Source organism: Brienomyrus brachyistius, chromosome 16 (genome assembly GCF_023856365.1).
Source record: "Brienomyrus brachyistius isolate T26 chromosome 16, BBRACH_0.4, whole genome shotgun sequence".
Classification (NCBI taxonomy): Eukaryota; Metazoa; Chordata; class Actinopteri; order Osteoglossiformes; family Mormyridae; genus Brienomyrus; species Brienomyrus brachyistius.
This window is the reverse complement of record NC_064548.1, coordinates 18854329-18873346: the sequence shown is the minus strand read 5'-3', so window position 1 is coordinate 18873346 and position 19018 is coordinate 18854329. Positions and strand designations below refer to the sequence as shown.

Sequence of the window (19018 nt, the reverse complement as noted above, 5' to 3'; positions counted from 1 at the left end):
CAGAATTCATGCATTTACCCCAAGCAGTGTTACAGTGTAACAAGCTAATTGTAACAAGCTGCACAAAGGCAAGCCAATCGGGGTCCAAATTATCTGTGATCCAAATAATCCATAAATGGAAATACAGGATAACAACCTGAGCTAATAAAGTATAAAGCCTCATATTTCTGTCACTGACTGCTGATAAAACGTATATATACTTATATACCTTATAAATACTATTTATACACATCTGTGTGTATATATACGCACATACATACACACACACACACACATACTTCAAAGTACTCCAAAATATGCAGTCCAAACAAAGGATAGTAGGCACCCTAGATCTCCCACAATTTAATAAAATTACTGGATGCACGATTTTTCGCCACTCAGCCCTCAAAATTGTGAAACCCACTACTGACCAAAGCAAGGGGTGTCACATTAGCCCCCTTCGATGAAAGCTTACTTTCAGAATGGCTTAAGTATAGCTCTTCTCAAAAAGAACCATGAGTGTGTGTTAACTCTCCTGCACACTGTAGTTTTGAATGTGTTTTCCTAACTAGAAGCAGCAGTGTTATGGTGGAGATGATCAGGGAAGTAACACAGTGTTTACGTTGACTCGCTCCTGTTCCCGGCACCTTGCTCTATTTACTGTTGGAACAGTATGTAAAAATGGCCGGGTTCTCCCAAGCTAAATGACAGGGCCATTTCAGGCACAAAGGGAACTGCCGCAGAGCCTGTTCTGACTGTGGAATCGAAGCTGCACCGAAAGATTGAGGAGTTTTCCTTGCTTAATATTTGTACCGCTAATAAATAAGAGTAACACAGACAGGGTCAAGAGGTTTCCAGCCAATTAGCATTAAAGCTGTCTGACCTGAGTGAGTCTGAAAGAGCGATCGTTGGTCTTTCATGGTGGTTCCAGTATCTGAGATACAGCCCCACTCCTGGGATTTTCAAGCACTACAGTGTCTAAGGTTACAGAGAACAGGATGATGAACAAAAAAAAACATGCAATCAAATGAGGGAGGTCAGAGGTCAATGGGCAAACCTGTTAATAGGAAAGTCACAAGTGGGAAAATAACAGCTCAGGACCTAAGTGGTGTGCAGTATGAACTCTCTGCATGCACAACTCCTCAAAACTTAGTAGGCAAGAGTGGTCCTGGATGGAACTAGCGAGGTGCCCCTGGTAAAGCTATAGTAACTACAGTTGTTGTTGAAAGCAGCATTTGAATTTTTACTATAATGTTCCTTTTTACAGTAATATTAGCTTTGTTGATAATATTGAGAACATCTATACTCATGAATAATACTGTAAAGCAGAATAAAAATATTGCACAATATAAACTGTGGGTATTTTTAATGAGTTGTGCATTGAGACTATGAAAGTCAGGTACTTTATAGATATTTAAGTGGATATTTAACTTATCTTGGACAAGAAAACAACTTTCAGTTTCACTTTCGATGGCATTAATTTAGCCAGTGTCTGTCATATGCCAAGCATGTCACAATTATGGAAGCCATTACGGTTATCTGTGATGCGAACCTCATGCATTCCCAATATTTAATTCAGTTTCTGCCTGCTGGTTAATGTACTGTGATAGTGTGTCGAAAAGGGTAATTGATACATGTAAACAACATTTATCAATCATAATGCAGGTCAATAAAAATGACAGAATAATATTCTCAGACGTTATCGGCATAATGTAATGTCTATGGTGTGCCCTTGGATCCAGAAAATGAGTTAAATGGCATATTGCTGTATAACAATGTACCTTTAAATACTCTGCATTTGGGTTTTAAATGTGTTTACAATGCAGGTCCACATAGAAATGTTGTCAGCGCCCAAGCTCTTCAGCAAAAAACCATTTTAAATGTCAGTTACGCATAGACGCCCTACCCAGAATGTAGGACTGAGGCACAGAAAACATGGATTCTCATTGTTCTTGTACATTAATTGTTATTGCAGAGACACGCAACAAATTTACACACATCTGTGCTTCACGTCGCTCATGTCTCACATCCATTAACAGCATTGAGCACATTTTTCAGAGAAACAACTATTTTTGGCACCTGCCATTTCTGAAGTTTATTACTTTTGCATTATTTTTGGTGTTTAACTACTGCAGTTAATATTTTTTATGATTTATACTTCTGGGATTTTGCTGGAAAGATTCTGGATAGATACCATCTATATTGCTGGATAACTGTCTAGGAAAAATATGAGGTTAAGTGCGACTCGTGCATCTGAATATTTTAACAGAATAATTCAGGTTAAGTACCTGCAGCTCAAGGGTATGAAGGGTACAAGGCTGGTCCTGGTTGGGAATCTATTCCAGGAAAGACAGGGAACAAAGCAGGGAAACACCCTCCACTGAAATACACACTTCATTCATCCACTCAACAAATTTCCATAACCAAATGTCCATCACTACATTTATGCTTAAATTATTCAGCTCATAAATAAGTGCCCAAAAGTACTATGAAAAGAATTGTACTTTCAGCTATACTGTATGACTGGAGATCTCTTTCTGAGTCCTGAGTCCACCTTTTTACACACATAAATACAACGTACACGCCTCAAAAGGGAGAAGCGGAACATAGAAAATAAGCGTGATACGGCATGTAAGAAAAATAACAATGTATTTGTCAAAAACAGTCACGGTGGTGATAGCTGGCAGAAGACACCTATGACTCAGTGTGTGCACAGTTCCCCCTGGTTCGGTACTAAATGTATCATCACAAGAACTACCTCTCTGCCATTTGGACACTCATCGGCATTGGAAGCAATCTTTGTGTTACAGTCAAGAATGTCTTCTATCATTCTGAGCAGAGGCTTCACTTTTTCAAGCCCACGTTAAGGAGAGTTAATTCCTGCCCGTCTATTACTTCCTCGGCGTGGGGTTTTGCATGTTGCTGTGACTTTGCCATGCAGAAGGAGCACAAAAATAGACTGATCATCGGCCATGAATGCTGTCATTAGTTTGACACTGGTGAAGATGTACAGCGTTGTCTACACACATTATTGATCCCTACTTTTACCAATACTCAGGTCAAAGCACTGAGGAATATCAGCTAAAACTCTATATCGAACATGCAATCATAGTTGGAGTACTTTGTAACAACCGCACCAAAATATCCAGCACAGGAACCCATTTATACAGAAAAACCATCAATAAGCGAGTAATTCCTCACTGTGAGAATCCTTCTTACTACACATGTCATGCAAGCCACTAGGCCACAGAGATTGGCTCCATCGTCCACCTCCGAAGTTTCAGGAGATACGTTTAGAGGCTACATTTGGGCAAGATTCTGAATTGCCTTAATATAATGCCATCATTTAATGAACACATCTGAGAGTCTGACAATCATCTTACTGTAAGTGCATAACATTTCAAATTATTCACAAAAAAAGGTAAAAAAAAATAATAATAATAACTATCAGGCATCAAAGTAGGTTAGCCAAGATATCAAAAGTGGGATACATTCGTGTTAAAAGCACACAGTGGATTATGTTTGGATCACTTAGACTGTAATTCGCTCCCTGTGGACGGTGATTTAAATTCACCCGGTTTATGAAAGTGTTGGCGCGCTAGTGCTAACTACTTCTGTCGTAGCTGAATTTAACAACTGCCCATCTGCCGGCGTGGAGCGGCCTCCTTCCGCACTGTCACTGGGAAGAACACAAACACGCTTTGTAGTCTAATGGACTGCTGGCATTGTTGTTAAAGCAAGACTGGCCAATTCTCAGCAGATGACGTCTAATTATTCAGCTGCATCACCATAATGGGTGAGACAAAACAGTGATGGGACAACAGTCAATAGCATGTTAGCTATTTACAAATACTGCATAAGAACATTTTATCCATTCACACGATTATACTTTATGACTCCTGCAGCTTAGATAAGAAGAAAATATATAGAGTTACATATGTATGCCTAAGGTTACTATCAGTTAAATACTGGGATTAATTTGCATATATAAATAAATATTTAAAAATATAAAACACAGGGAAAGTAGATCACGTCTAGCCAAAAATGCATTTAAAGTTTTGAGGTAGCCTACTGCTGTAAAAAGGCCAAATAATTCCCCTTGTATCTCTTTTAGTACAGCCCTGTGCAACATCACAAGGCATCAACCATCTGGACAGTGTCCTTGCGCACAGAAACACTTGCTTATATACTTCTATGTTTCACATATATTTACATACATCTCCAAACATTAAGCTGCTGCTTGCAGACATCCCAGTGATCTTTCCAAATTTGGAAAAAAAAATTAGAAGCTACGAGACAACCGATTGGCAGCTGCTGAACCTTCGCATGGCAGCGCATAAATTCCCACAATGCACGTGGGCTTAAAAAAACATGAAACTCCCACGAACTCAAAGAGGTTTGCATTCAGCACCTGCCGTGCTTTTGGAGAGGTTTTCGAGATGAACTCCAAATCTCATACCTTCCTTTATTTAATGATCGAAGGTCTTAAAAATATAACGATAAAAGCATTTAAAGCCTTATGCTGACAGTCAGCACAGATTCCTAGGTCATGCATGGCAGTTAACTAAAAACAAAGAAAAACAAAGTCAAAATAGATTAATAATGCAACACATTTTGTATCAGTGGGGGGTTTTATTCAGGCGAAAACTGCCCTCCCAAACCACAGAAGCCATTTAAAGGTGTTAACAGCAGAAACATCTTCACGGCATAGTTTGTACCAACAAAGCAACACTTGCATCAAAATTTCAAGCAACACGCCATGTTCTCCTACAACTTATTATAGTTGTTTAGGTATAATATATGGGAAGAATATGCAAAGAGATATCTGATTTACACAGCAAACAGAACCACAAGAGCTGGAGATGCGAGAGAAATAAATTAACAAAAATTCTATTTTCAGTGTCGGTCTCAGAGAGGGTACAGCTGGATTAATACCACAGAAAGGTGAAGAATGTGCTGGCCTCTTTGATGGGGAGACAGAGAGAAAAACAAGGGGAAGGACAGAGATAAACAAAGGGAGAGCAGGGTAATGCCCCGGGGGGCAGGAAGTGAGAGGTCTGGGGAATGGTGTAAACGGTATCTGGGTTAGGGGAACAAAGTAAAACGGTATGATGGAGGTTTATACATATGGAGTGAACGATAGGAATCAACCTGGTCACCTGACTCTCCATTCTAAGATAACCTGGGACACACCTCCTCCTGGGGGCCAGGTATGCCTATGATAAGTGTACAAAAATACAAGGGACCGAAATCTCACTTACAAAACTGCAATATGCAGAAAAGTCAGACAGACCCTACCAGACTGGATGAGAGAGAGAGAGAGAGAGAGAGAGAGAGAGAGAGATGGCTCTAAACGTAAACCAAGCAAAGGGAGCAAACCGTCATGAAATGACAGAGGCACTGTCACCCGTGTTTAATCGAAAAGTGGGGTGTAAATATGATTTTAGCGTCCAAATCCCAGTGTGAACCAGCACCCACCAGCAAAACTCTTTTTGACAAATGGAAGAAACATACAGGTACCATTCAACGCACTTCATCACAGTCACAAGCAGACATGCTTCAAAAGATTAACCATTTGTGAATCAAAACTTAACACTCTTCTTGCATCATTACTGTACGCTCAGGATAAAGGAGAATAACTAAATGAAATAATCTTCAGCATTGATAGTATTGATCTCCTGTTATCCAGCATGCTGCTCCTTTAAACCCTCAGAGGTAACCATCATTTAGCAGCACAGAGTATTATTTGCAAGCAGAAGAGTATTGAAATTTGTGACGCTCCCTTACACTGGTTATCATCTCTGCTGACCGGAAGCACCTCATACACGGGCCATACTCATGCCGTTTCACCAAGGCACCCTTAACTGCCGACTACATGAATGTACCCCTGCCAGACAAAATGTTAGGCAACAAATCAGAAACTGCCATCTGCTGGAGCAGAAGGTACTTCCTCAACTATGGAAGATGATAATTCAGGAAGAAAAAAGTTATTGACAGAGGCTATGCACGTCAGATCTTACTGGGGGAAATGGCGTAGATGGGACAGAGGACGTCACCTACAGATCTTCATTTTTAGTAAACATTTATGTTGTAAATTAAATAATTAATAACAGTTCCCAAATAATCCTAACCTAACTTTTTTTTCAGTTATTCGCTGTAATTGCTGTACTTCCCAATTAAGAATTCCACTTCTGCAAAATATATATTCAGTACAGCTGTAGAGGCTTTATTCACAGAACAGGTCATAAATGCCACAAGTGAAGAAAGGTAAATATTTACGTTAAAGCTTGTCATTTTCTTTGGAAAAGGCCGTGCAGACTCAAGGTCTTGGGTGCATTGATAACTTTATAGACGTCTAGTGTGGCTAAGAAATCCTCCGTTTGAAGGGAAATGTATTACCGTATTTTTTTTCATAGAAACGTGACTGTGATCACGCTAATTATACTTCAAAGGCCGGTCAATGGTGTGTTTTAATAACGCGCCTACCAACTGTAAAAGTAAAGGCAGTTTCCACTCAACACACCACCGCATCCATAGCGCAGATTTCCTCAACCGCAGGATCTTGCAAATCTGGCACAGGCTATATTGCATGTGATGTTAAGACACTACCTGGTAATGTCCTAAAGTCAAGAGTGTGAGCGGTCTGCAGTAACAGCAGCGGTGTCTTTATACATTGCATATAACTAGTTTGGGGGTCCCCCGAGTGCTACTTCTTGAAGTTGTTTTGCTGCAGCACATTTCTTGTAAGGGGAGGTCCTAGACATCCACACCGTAGCCCTCAATCGGCACGTCGCCCCCCTCTCCCCATCCATCCGACCATTATTTCTCCAAATGCGGAATTTTGTATGTTGTCGCTTTCTCTACGCAAACTTGTGGTGTAACTTGTAGCGGGATGGCCAGCTAAAACAAGCTAAATGACTTGTCAATCGTGTGGTGTCAGTGCAGTAAAGAAAAAAAAACCTGTGATGTACTACACTGCAGTGCCAGCGCCGGAGCGGGGCTCTTTTACCCCCACGATCGCTGGCAAACACGTTAACTTAAGGTTCTCGAAACCAGAATTAAATCAATTATCCAAAACCTGATACATCCCCATTCGCAACAGCGACCTGTTCAGAAGAAACGGCGAAAAATCGTGGAGGTGGATTGTGCTGTAAAAGATTATAAATCTTCAGTTTGTACGCATTCCGACGAGCCCGGCTTTGATTGCAGATGTAAGATGTAAATTAAAGACACAATGACGCCGTAGTTCTATGCACTGCGAAATAAATATAGATGCTTACAAAGTGAATTTAATGGTATCTGGAAGATTTGTGCACAGATTTTTTGGGATGTCTGAACGAAACCAATTAGAAAAACGCATTAAAACTTGCCTCGTATTTGCAAGAACCCCCCATTAATATGGGCAAAAAACATGAATGCATGTCTCAAAAACGAGAATTGATGAAAATGATGGGTGTTGCAGGGGAAACGGTGCTGCAGCAACGCGGGGTTAAAATCTGTTTAGTGAGAACGACACAAAACACGGTGCAATAAGAGGCTCCGCTGCACAACATCTTAATTACGATAAAAAGTGATATACTAATGCCGAGGTTCCTCAAACTTTTCTGATAAGTCTCAGTACTTCTATCACCCCGCTTGTAGTGCCGCGGGGCTTTTTTCCAGTCGGCTTCAGGCTTGCAAGCTGCCCGACTCGCCACGTCGGTTCAACAGGGTAACTTGTTCGCCGTCCCCCTGCATTCACTTGCTGCACAAATATCACCGCAGATCTCAAAACCATCACTATAAACAATCCACACGAGTGCAGACTCACATACAAACCAACGCACAATGGCTTACCACTTGGGTTCTTGTTTTTCTTGAGACTCTTGCCACAAAGACACTGCAGCATATGCGATCCTTTGCTGAAAATTCTCCACAGAAACCACATTGATTTGGACGAAGAGCAATCCAGCAGCTTAGGCACCGTGATAAAGAAGAGATCCTTGCGGTTGCATAATAATAATACAATTGAATCAGTTCTCCAGGACAGGGCTACCAATTGAACCATAGAAAAAATAGCTAATATCCCAGTCTTCGGCGTTTTCGTTCACGTGGTAAAATATTTCGTGAGACTTCTGAATTAAGGTTATTCTGCCAGCTATATATGTATAAATAATGACACAACCCGGGTTGTCAGTATTAAAAAATATACTATATAAATTGTCCGTATAGCACAAGAGGAAGCATAGGCATCAGGCGAACAGAACTAATGTAAGAACGGTAGAACACGGCGCATTTCCGAAGAAAAGAACATTGCCTGTTAGTTCACCACTCTGAAGAAGGGTGGATCTGCAAACCATCAAAAGCCAAGAGAGGATGTATAGCAGGCAAAGACCGTAACGGTGGCCCTAACAAAACAAAACACGGGCTACCCGAATCTACTGTGGTCACATTAAACCTCACAGCCGAGCTCAATTTCCAAATAAACTCTCTTCATTGTTAAGCAACACTCGCTAGTTCAGTGCTTAGTATCCCCCTTTGAACGTGTGTGGATTTATCCTGCGTTATCCATTCGGTTGGCTTTATGTCTGTATTTTAAAAAAAGGATGCAGGGCGGACATCGCTGCCTCTTTCTAAAGTGTGGTGCCTTCGCGAAGGGGGGGGGGGGGGGATTGCATGGATTTGGCTTCGCATTGAATGTGATAGAAAGTAGATGGAGAGGAGGAGGGGTTGCACTGAAAGATTGACTGTCTATTACGTAAATACGCCGTCTCAGCACCGTCACACACCGCTTTATCCCCCCCTCCTGCATTCCAGGAAAGAAATGCTAAGTCTTCAGCCACAGATCGAATGAATGAATGAATCAATGAATGAATGAATGTGGGGAACTGGCAAGACGCGTGCTCTTCTTCCTCTGCGATTATGCACCGTGCTTGCTGAAAGGCAACAGCGAACTAGTCATCTACTAAGGTAAAATAATAATAAAAAATATAAGCTATCACAAAAATAATCAAGTTCAGCCACTCGATTTTTTTTATACTTTACTTAGTAAATATTCTGTCAATGCAGCATTATTCGATCAATTCATTTGTTAACTGGCCCATTACTCACCTGTCATGCATGCATGCGCCTATTTCGCCAGTGAATTGGTTTTTAATGTCTTTGTATATAAGTAAACTGAACATTAAAAACTGTAAACTGGGACTTAGCATACAGGTGTCGATTAATTCAAGTTGTGGACGTTTCAGCATCATCGTTCTCCACTAGGTAAGCTAACTACCATGTCTTCTGTTTAAGGTCGTTTTCATCCAGGAATTGATCGTTGTCATATTCGATGTGGGAGGTTTTGATATTAATTTCACACGCAGCATTACTAACACACTAACCGGTGCTGTCATCTGCGGTCATAAATAATAATAACCGTCATCGTAAAACATTGCCATATCTGTCCTGACCTTGATGGGAATGTTCTGTTGTGTTGGGTTGAGTAGCTGCATTCCGCTGTTTAGAGTGAAGCCGCAGATTGTAAGCCACTGAACTGAAAAGCGGAAGTAGCACTGAAAACTGTACCTTGCGGGTAAGAAGAAAGTTTGTTTGCTTAGCATATAATGATAAATATTTATTTTGTCCAGAAACACATACATAGTTACAATCGATCGTTTTTTTTTTTTTAAAGGTCCCCCTCCCTCCCCCAGGGGTGGAACGGTGGTGCAGTGGTTGGCACTGTTGCCTCACACTTCTGAGATCAGGGTTCATGTTTCCACCAATGGCTCCACATGTGCAGAGTTTGCATGTTCTCCCCATGTTGTCATGGGGATTCCTCCAGATACTACAGTTACACCCCGCCCCTTCTACCACCACAGTCTAAAATCATGCTGAGGCTAATTGGAGCTGCCATAGGTGTGTGTGTGTGTGTGTGTGTGTGTGTGTGTGTGTGTGTGTGTGTGTGTGTGTGTGTGTGTGTGTGCGTGTGCTCTGCAATGGGTTGGCGCCCCATCCTGTGTTGTTCCCTTGTGCCCATAAGCTCCAGACCCCCCATGACCCTGAACAGGAAGGATATGCCATTACTGAAACTGAATGGAGAGATGGATGGACTTGCTTGCCTGCTCCCCCCACCACCACCACCCATCTTCAGCCAGTCATACTGAGGGAGACCCAGCACCTGTCTCCATGTTTCCTATACATACAAGTTTGGTCTAAAATTAACTTAAATTCGTATTAAATCAGACTACAGGCAGCTGTTCCATTTTTTTGTCAATTAAAAGGATACCTGTATATATCTCTGCATAAGAAAACAGATGTTTTTATCATTTATTTTTTGGCAAAGATTTGAAAAGTGGGAATGAAAAAGCTTATTGATGCAAATCCAATTAAAGAATCACCTGAAATAACCTGACAGATATACTGTAGTACATTGTCACTTTTTTGATATGTGAAAAGTGTGGCGATGCACCACAAACAATTCTATCTGGTCACTGAAATATACAGTAGAAATATTAATCTGTCCAGTTTTTCAGTATGATCAGTGCACTGGCACTGGTGACTGTGTGCGCTGCGTGCCGAAATGTACACAGAGCAGTGAAACACGTGCCCCGTGAACTACCAGCTTATCTTGGCGTAAAGGTGACACCGTTTGGTGTCACTTAAAATGAAATCTCTGGATTTCATCACTCAGTTAATAACAGTGAAGCAGTCTGCAGTGTCGAGTCTCAAAAATGTATAAAAATGTGGGCAGGGAAAGACGCTTTAGCTGTTCTACGTCGAGACAAAACTATGCCAGGATTTGAATGATACAATTCAATAAGTACTCACCAAAGTGCCCCAAAGCAAACAGAACCCATCATGAATGTGTATAAGTAGATGTTTACTAGCTTTCCTGGAGACCTATTGTATGGGCTGTCAGTGAAACCACAGCATCTGCAGTTGTTCTCAAGTTCAGCAGATCAGTTATCTTTAATATGTATGAGAATGATTAATGGCATTTTATGTCTGTGCATCTGTTAAGAAGGTTGCATAAACCAAATTACACATAAAGTATATCATAAATGCCTCTATGTGAATTGATTCATGCAAAGCCCCCCGGTCCTTTTCACAGTCATGATATTTTTTCTTGACTGGTGGCAGCCTGGCTTGAAACTGGATGTGTTTCATGTCTGTCACTATAGTGAGTCTTTGTTCAGTCTTTTATATATCAGACCCACACCGGAATCGTGAATTCAGGCCCTCTGTAGAGTTTGAACTTCAAAGTGGTCAGTAAGCTAATAAAAGTCAAGCCTGGTACACTCAGCCGTCAAATATAGCACTGCTGAAGTGGAAAGCAAACGTAACGGATGATATCAGTATTGAAAATGAATTTGTGGAGGAATTTCAAAAAGTTTGATTGGAAGCTCGTGTAATATTTATGGTTTATTATTAAGATTTTAGCATGAAATAGAGCTGTCAACCGTTTTATTACAGACACTGCGGTCCCCGGCAGATCCCCGGTTTAGGACACAGGGCGTCCTGCCGTGACTCACGCTGGGAGATCCAGCAGCACCCTCTCCCCTGTTTTTCAGATCTGCCTCCCAGAAGGCAGCTGGGTGCGATCACGTTGCTCATGACTACTCTGTTTATCGCGTACATTTTCACATATCCCAGGGCATCATTTTCCACCCAGAGCCAAAGGGGAGAGCTTGTTTGCTGTTTTGGAGATCTACAGTCAGCCTTCAGAGCTAAATGGTTACCCTGCGTTTGACCAGAGAAACTTCCTGCAGAACAGCGACTGCTTAATATTACACTTTCCTTCTGACTTAGCTGAAGTCTGTACCAGCAAGGGGCTTGGTGCATGGCTCTGTGGGTTAAACCTCTGTGCCTGTGACTGGAAAGTCACTGCTTCTCATGGTCTCCATGATGGTTTTAACATTGGTCCCCTGAGTACGATTCTTAACTCCGGTTGCTCCGGGGACAGGCTGACCCCACTCTCTCAATTGTTTGTCACTTTAGTTAAGAGCATCTGCAAAGTAAATGTGCTTTAAACTAGATGTATTGCTTAAAATACTATTAAATACTTTTAATTATGATGCATTTTGTCTTCGTACCGTCAGTCCCTGAGTGCAATAACCCCTTATAAACAGATCACGGTGCAGGGGGATCTTGTTTGTCTTAAGGACAATAATAATACAATATTACACCAAAACATTCTGTGGTGAGAAAATGCGTAAGTGAAACACATACGTCATACACTGCAGGCCAGGAATATGTAGCCAAAGCAGAAAGATGAGGGTCAAGACATGTTCATTTTAGCAAACAATGTATAACTAAAGGCCTTTAATGCATCAGAGATGACATTCTCCCACTCTGGAAGAGATTCCATTTAATCACTGCTGGAAGGTCAGCACCACAAGTGCCGCTTTGTTATATAAAATTACTGTCAGAATGCTTTTTAAATAAGGTAATTGCTTGTGATTTCAGCTGTGTTAAGTAATCATAATGTGCGTGGTATGCACAGGACAGCAGATGACAATGTTGTGTTTATTAGAAATTCATTTCAATGATCGCTCATTCACCAGCCCACATCTATGTCTGTTTTACAGTGAAATAGTGTGTGTATTGAATTTCACTTCAACATGAGGAGCCAAGCAGGTATCCGTACTGGAAGCCTACATCTTTCTATCGGAATAAGGTATGTGAATGTCTGCTTATGAACAACAGCTGTGTTTGTCAGGTAGAAATGATTTTCACATAAAGAAAGGTCTTTTCAAATGGCAGTTGAACACATCACCACGTAGATCAAGGACTAACAAGTCAAGTAGAGTAATGGGCTCATGGAAAGAAAACACCATTCATTATTTCCCATATTTCCCTTGGAGACTTATCACAGAAAGAGCAAAAAGAGTGAATCTGTAGGTTAGGGGTCCCCAATCGTGTGATGTTTACATTATACAAGAATGTCATGGACTGGTAAGGGGGGGGGGGGGTGATTAATCTGTTTTCTCATTTTTCCTTAAAAAAAGTTGTCAAAATGTGCAAATGTATAATTTGGAAATTTGCCCTGTCGCAAAACCCCCAGTGGTCCTCGGCCCGGTACATCGGCGATGGGAATCCCTGGTATTGATCAGTTATTCGATCCATTCACCATTCTCACAGGCATATAAACAAACAGAACAGAACAAAGCAGCGGGGAGGGGAGGAGCTGAACCGCTGGTTTCACAGCATGGTTCACTGCAACGGGATCCCATCCCTACTGGTCTTAATGGGAGCGGAGAAATGAGGAGCGTAAATAACACGGAACAATAAGGATGGATCAGGTGGCAGAAAATAAGTTACAGAAGCAACGTAATTACAACACCAAAGTAAATTGTTTAATTAACCTTTGGTCACTGGGATCTGAATTTCAGTTGGATGAGGTGAAAAGCAGTGATCTGCTGTTTGTGTATCAGCAGAGCTAGTGTACCCTCATATGCTGGTAATGTGGCAATATTTTTGCCAAAAGTTATTCCAAAGCTTAATTAAAGACTAGGATGATCAGTATTTGGTATTGGGGGAATGATCACATGGTCAACAATATTTTTTACAATTGTAGTATTTCACTACAGTTAAGGGCATTGTTTTTGTACATCACCATGTTATATTATTACAATATATGAAACGATGTTTACAGGCAGCAGAATCAGTAGATTACATGCTGTTAAAAACGAGATATTCAGCTGAATTGCGTTAGCCTGCTGATTACTTCTGTCTAAAATCTCCCAATGAGATTAACAAAATAACTTAGTCATCTTTTATCTGCCTAAATAAAAATATCGTAATGAAAGCGGGGATGAGAGTACACGTATTTCTATGGTTTTTAAAATATTTTAAGCTAGTTTTAATTATTCTTGTGCCTTCGTAAGCTCATCAATAATTGTACTAGTATATTTATAGGCATTACACTTGAACATCCTATAATATTGCAACGTTATTCCCAAAGTATTTATGAACGCTTTATTAAAATTGAAATGCCAGCAGAATCTATTCCAGTTTTTAAAATCCATAAAAATCGTGATGAATTCAAAACACAGAAGGAAGATAAAAACAATAAAAATGCTTAATTTTCATTTCCTCCACGGACACTCACACAATCACACATGCAAACTGCAGACAAAATACACACTGCACTATTTTTAAACAGTAATAAAACACGAAGCCTCAGTTTCTTTTTAAATTAATTTCTTTCTTTAATATCGTCATAGTTTACCTTGCATGGGTTGGTTGCAAATTGTTGGTTAATCAACCACATTAAAATGGTAGTACACCTAGACTAATGGAAATATTTATATATTAAAATGTATTTAAAAGCCTCCATATTAGAGTTGGCATGCAGTGTTTTAACAGCTGCACAGCTGAATAAATGAAATTTATGGTGGATTTTCTGTTTTAATTATATCTGGTCATTAAATGGATGCTGACTAGCTGATATATGACCCCAATCCAATTACAAGCACTAAACCCAACCTCACTAATGAATCTCTATCCAAACTGGTCAATATGTAAAACTGTAGATGCAGCCGGGATGCATCTTTTACTTTGCATTGAATTGCTGATGCCTGCATACATTACCATCAAATAGGTAATAGATCTATTGCACCCTTAGGTGCTAATCATTAGTATGCATGCAGATCTGCCTCCTTGGTTTTAATTTACACAGCTGACCCATATTATACTTTTCTTGTAATATCTATCCATCCCTCTCTTCCACAACCATTTATCCAAAACAGGGTTGATGCGAGCTTGGATGTTGTGCCAGATATCACAGTGCATGACAGGACACACCCTGGACAGGATTGTGTTCAAAGACATTGCAGTTCTTGTGAGTTGGTGTCTCTGAATTCTTAGTGTTTGCCTGTGTGTGAATATTGTAATTGTACAGGTATGAATTGGCCCAGATTACAGTTTGTATAACCACAGAGTTAGAACAACACAAGTCTTAGCCTACGCTTAAAGCTTGTGGGAGTTTTACTTACACAAATATGCTCTGGGACCAAGAGGTGGGACCAAGACATCTGACTGGTTCAGAGAGATAGCCAGTCATTTTTTGTTCTGCACTTACACAAAAATGTTCTAAGTAAGACTCTCATCAGCACTTTTAAACTAGACAAAAGGAGACAAATCTACATGCTTAGCTTCTGTAATTGTCAGCAGCCTCGCTTTGTGAAGAAGGTTTACATATCTAAGGCATATGGGCAATAAAGGATACTTAATCCGAGAGGACAACTCTCTCTCTTCAGGGTCCATGTGCACCAGCTGTTTGATTCTGGAAATGCGCCTGATGTGACCTTGTGTTGGCGATATATAAAGCAGGCTTGTGTGGTCTCTTCTCATTTGTCCCTGTTTAAATACCGTGTCCTGGTTTTGATATCCACACATCCACATACGCTTTGAAATTCTACATTACTGCTCTGCATCGCTTTGTCATATTGTCACCATCCAAGATCATTAAACTATTTTGATGTGACCTTCACTCATGGGGGGGAAGGTCTCTGACATTGTCATGCCTTGGCAGGTGACATAAACTGTGATTCGTGTCTGCTGGCTTCACCCAACTGAAGTAAAAGAACTTAATTCTTGTGCCAACTTAGACACAACTGGCCTTTGATACGATCTGATGTCCCTCAATAACTGAAGCTGCCTGCTTCTCATAGCAGGGCAGTGAGCTGTGTATGACCCCCCCGTGTTCCCGACCGCAGACAATTACACACCTGATAGGAGATGTTTATTGCCATTAAGCAGCCACATTACCAAGTGGCACATAACTACCTAAGATCTGCTGCCAGAGCACCACGTTACAGTGCTTCCAGCGAACGCTATATGTTTTCTCGATTAGTCCACTGCTTTCCTTGTCAGCTCCATAGGTCAGTTTTTTTTTCCCAACTGTCCTCAGGGACCTCCGGACAATCCACATTTTTGCTCCCTCACAGCCCCCAGCCAATCAAGAGCACCGAATACCTGGTACGGATGTTTTAGAAGCTCGGAGGGAGCAAAATGTGCAGAAACACTGGTATAGACAGATGAGATCTGGGGATGTAAGAGTCATCATGTTAATAGAAACAATTCAGTGAATGAACTTACAACCTCATTTCTTTGGGTTATTGTCTTCCAGTAGGACTTGGCTGCTTGCTAACTATCCTGTGACATATGGTATAAACTTCAGAAGCTGATCCAGATTAGGGAAACACAACAGTCTGCTGTGTGGGTCCCCTCCCTGCTAAAGAAAACAGCATTTGCTGGTAGTTGGTTTTAGCTGGTCTTAGATGGTAGCTGGATTTGGTCATATCCCAGCTCTTACTGGTCCTTGATAGTTTAGTTGGGTAGGTCACCAGCTGGACAAGCTGGTGTGCTCAGATAAACCAGCTACAATGACCATCATAAGCTGGAATGACCAGCCAAACCATCAAAGATCATGCAATAACACACTAAACGGTGGTCAAGGCGTTTCTTTTTTCCAGCAGGACTGTCTATGTGTTGCTGTACCTCATCGCACCATGAAAGGCTGTTGCTGACCCTTTGTTTCTGTTGTCCATGATGGTGGATGCATCCGTCACCCAAATTAAGTGAGTAATCAATGTTTATACAGATAGTCATCTTCTATTGCAGAAAGCAATTGTAATAATGTATGCTACAGACTTACCTGGAAGGTACAGCGTTTGTGTTGCTAAGGGATACCAAATGATACTGGGATGATTTATGTGTCAGATGACATGGGATTCATGTGCTGAGATGGTGGAGGGAGTGTCTCTCAGATCCAACCCTCCTGCTACCAGTCATCCTGCCCCAGAATATGAGTGAAATATGGTATCTTGCAGGACATGATGTTGACGACAGTAGTATTCGTCTATTACATTTAAAATTAGCTTTCATTCCCATGCCAGTAACATGCAATCAGTCATGTAGTGGCACGCTCTCTGTTGCCTCCTTGAAAAAGTAAAAATGGGTATTTCGAAACCTCTAAAAAAATAAAAATAAACTGCAGTTGGTGCCCATCCATTTTCCATAGCTGCTTATCTACTGAAGGGTTGTGGAGCTTTACAAAAAAGCAATGAGCACAAGTCAGGGCATCAAGTCCATCACGTGGCACACAAGACCTGCAGGAAACTCATACAAATACAACCTTGCAGATGTGAGGTCACTGTGCCACTCCTGAAGTGCAATCGCACCAATAACAACGCGTTGTCAGTCAGATTTAACCAGAGGTGGATAGTATGGGTCCAGAGTGAAAATCTGGACCGAGATTTTTTCACCCAACCAGTTGAGTTCTCTGTAACTCTTTATACTCATCTGGTTGGTTGAAAGAAAATCTTGGTCCGGATTTTTACTTTCTGGACCTGAACTATCCACCTTTGGCTTTAACTTTGCTAGATCAGCTCAGAACTTATGGGTCATTTTAGACACAGGCCTTTTACACATAGAACTTTAAATACTCTTTAATACTCCCAAATATGCCTCCTAAGACTCAGACCTATTTCCAGGCTAAAGCATTTTCCTCCTGGTGAAGACAGAGACCATAATGTAAGCCTTTGTCTATAGCAGATTTCAGTAATTCTGTACTCTCAGGAAGCACAAATCACACTCTGTGCCCTACAGCAAATTCAAAATGCCACAGCAAGAAGTGTAATCAGATCTAAAAAAAATCACACCTCATCTGTGTTAACTGGCTTCCATTCAATTTCAGGGTGGATTTTAAAATTCTCTTGCTCAATTAGACAGAGCTGAAAGGTCAGGCCCCTGCTTACCTAACCAAACTAATTAATGCGTACAATCTGGAACACATGCTCAGATCACAGATAGCTTTACGAACACCTGAATTCTGCAGCACATGTTTGTGTCACTGCTACATATTTATGTCTGTTTCCTGTCGTAATGTCAGTCCTCGCTATAGTTTTTTCCTGTCCTTCACGGCTAGGTGACTCTTCGCCTGGGGGCAGACACGGGGCCACCTGCGCGCACGCGGCGGAGTCTGGATGCCGAACGCACACCGCGCATGTGGCACCGCCGTCAGCTGACCCGCGGAGGATCACCGGCTGCCCTAACAGAAGGTCACTGCTCAGCTTTGTTGTGATACTACGATACTGTAACTCTTTAAGCGCTGAAATCACGTCTTAGGAATTACCTGTGCGATGTTACTGAGTTTGGTTTACATACGGTGGCTCAGTGGGTCGTGTGGCTGCCTCAAACCTTCCGGTTGGGGGTTTGAATCCCACCTTCTCTGTGTGAAGGGGAGTAACAACACTACAAATTCTGCTTGCATACAGACAATTTAATGTATATGGTTTTATTTTGCTCTTATTTTTATTTGTGTGATTATTCTTATTTCTAATATATATAATAGTATATATTTGTGTGTGTGTATATATATATATATATATATATATATATATATATTTTTTTTTTTTTCCCCATGACTTCATCTGGCCGCCCTTGTACAGATCCGGTCCTCGGCAGCTTCCTGTATGCCTATGATCTGCCGCTAATGCTGTCCACTGCGTTTCTGTGTTTTACGCCACTCCAGTTTCCTCCCACAGTACAAAAGCATGTAGTTGTGCTAATTGTAGTCTCTAAACTAATTATAACTGTGTGAGAATGTGTGTGTCCTGTGCTTGTCTGGCATGCTGTCAGCAGTGGTTAAAAGATGGATGGATGGATGGATGGATGGATGGATGGATGGATGGATGGATGGATGGATGGATGATTGTATGTCATTGTTTGTGCTCTCTACTGGCCTGGCATCCTGTCAGCGATTATTAGAAGATGGATGGATAGATGGGTGGATGATTGTGTGTGCACACCCTGTACCATTTGCTGCCTTTTTAGAACGTGGATGGATGCCTCAAAATTATCCCACAGCTCTTAGGTTTTCTGTTAATAAACATATATTTTACACCACTGTGTCATTAATATGTTGCCCTATTCCTCTTCTTAACTGTCAGCATAACTGGGCCACCTGGCATTTTTGCACTCGCACTTTCCCTCACTCTTTGTGGAACACACAGTTCATCAGTTATGTCTTGTGCTGGATGATTGAAGATAGCAAAACAAAATGCACCCC

At 41.1% G+C, this 19018-nt stretch overlaps 1 protein-coding gene and 1 long non-coding RNA gene across 3 annotated transcripts in view; one reads left to right on the top strand and one right to left on the bottom strand.

The window, feature by feature from the left end:
• Positions 1-8600, bottom strand: part of LOC125709692 (fibroblast growth factor 14-like) — a 108644-nt gene extending 100044 nt beyond the window's left edge. For both annotated transcript variants that reach the window (XM_048978372.1, XM_048978374.1), the window contains exon 1: positions 7816-8600. In XM_048978372.1, the coding sequence (XP_048834329.1) occupies positions 7816-8026 (211 nt within the window). In that variant the 5' untranslated portion in view covers positions 8027-8600. The remainder of the gene's footprint in view (positions 1-7815) is intronic.
• Positions 8601-8774: 174 nt separating this feature from the next.
• Positions 8775-11328, top strand: LOC125709694 (uncharacterized). The gene is made up of 4 exons (XR_007382812.1): positions 8775-8928; positions 9168-9225; positions 9450-9535; positions 9635-11328. It is a non-coding gene; the product is annotated as an uncharacterized LOC125709694 (long non-coding RNA).
• The last annotated feature ends 7690 nt before the right edge of the window (positions 11329-19018 follow it).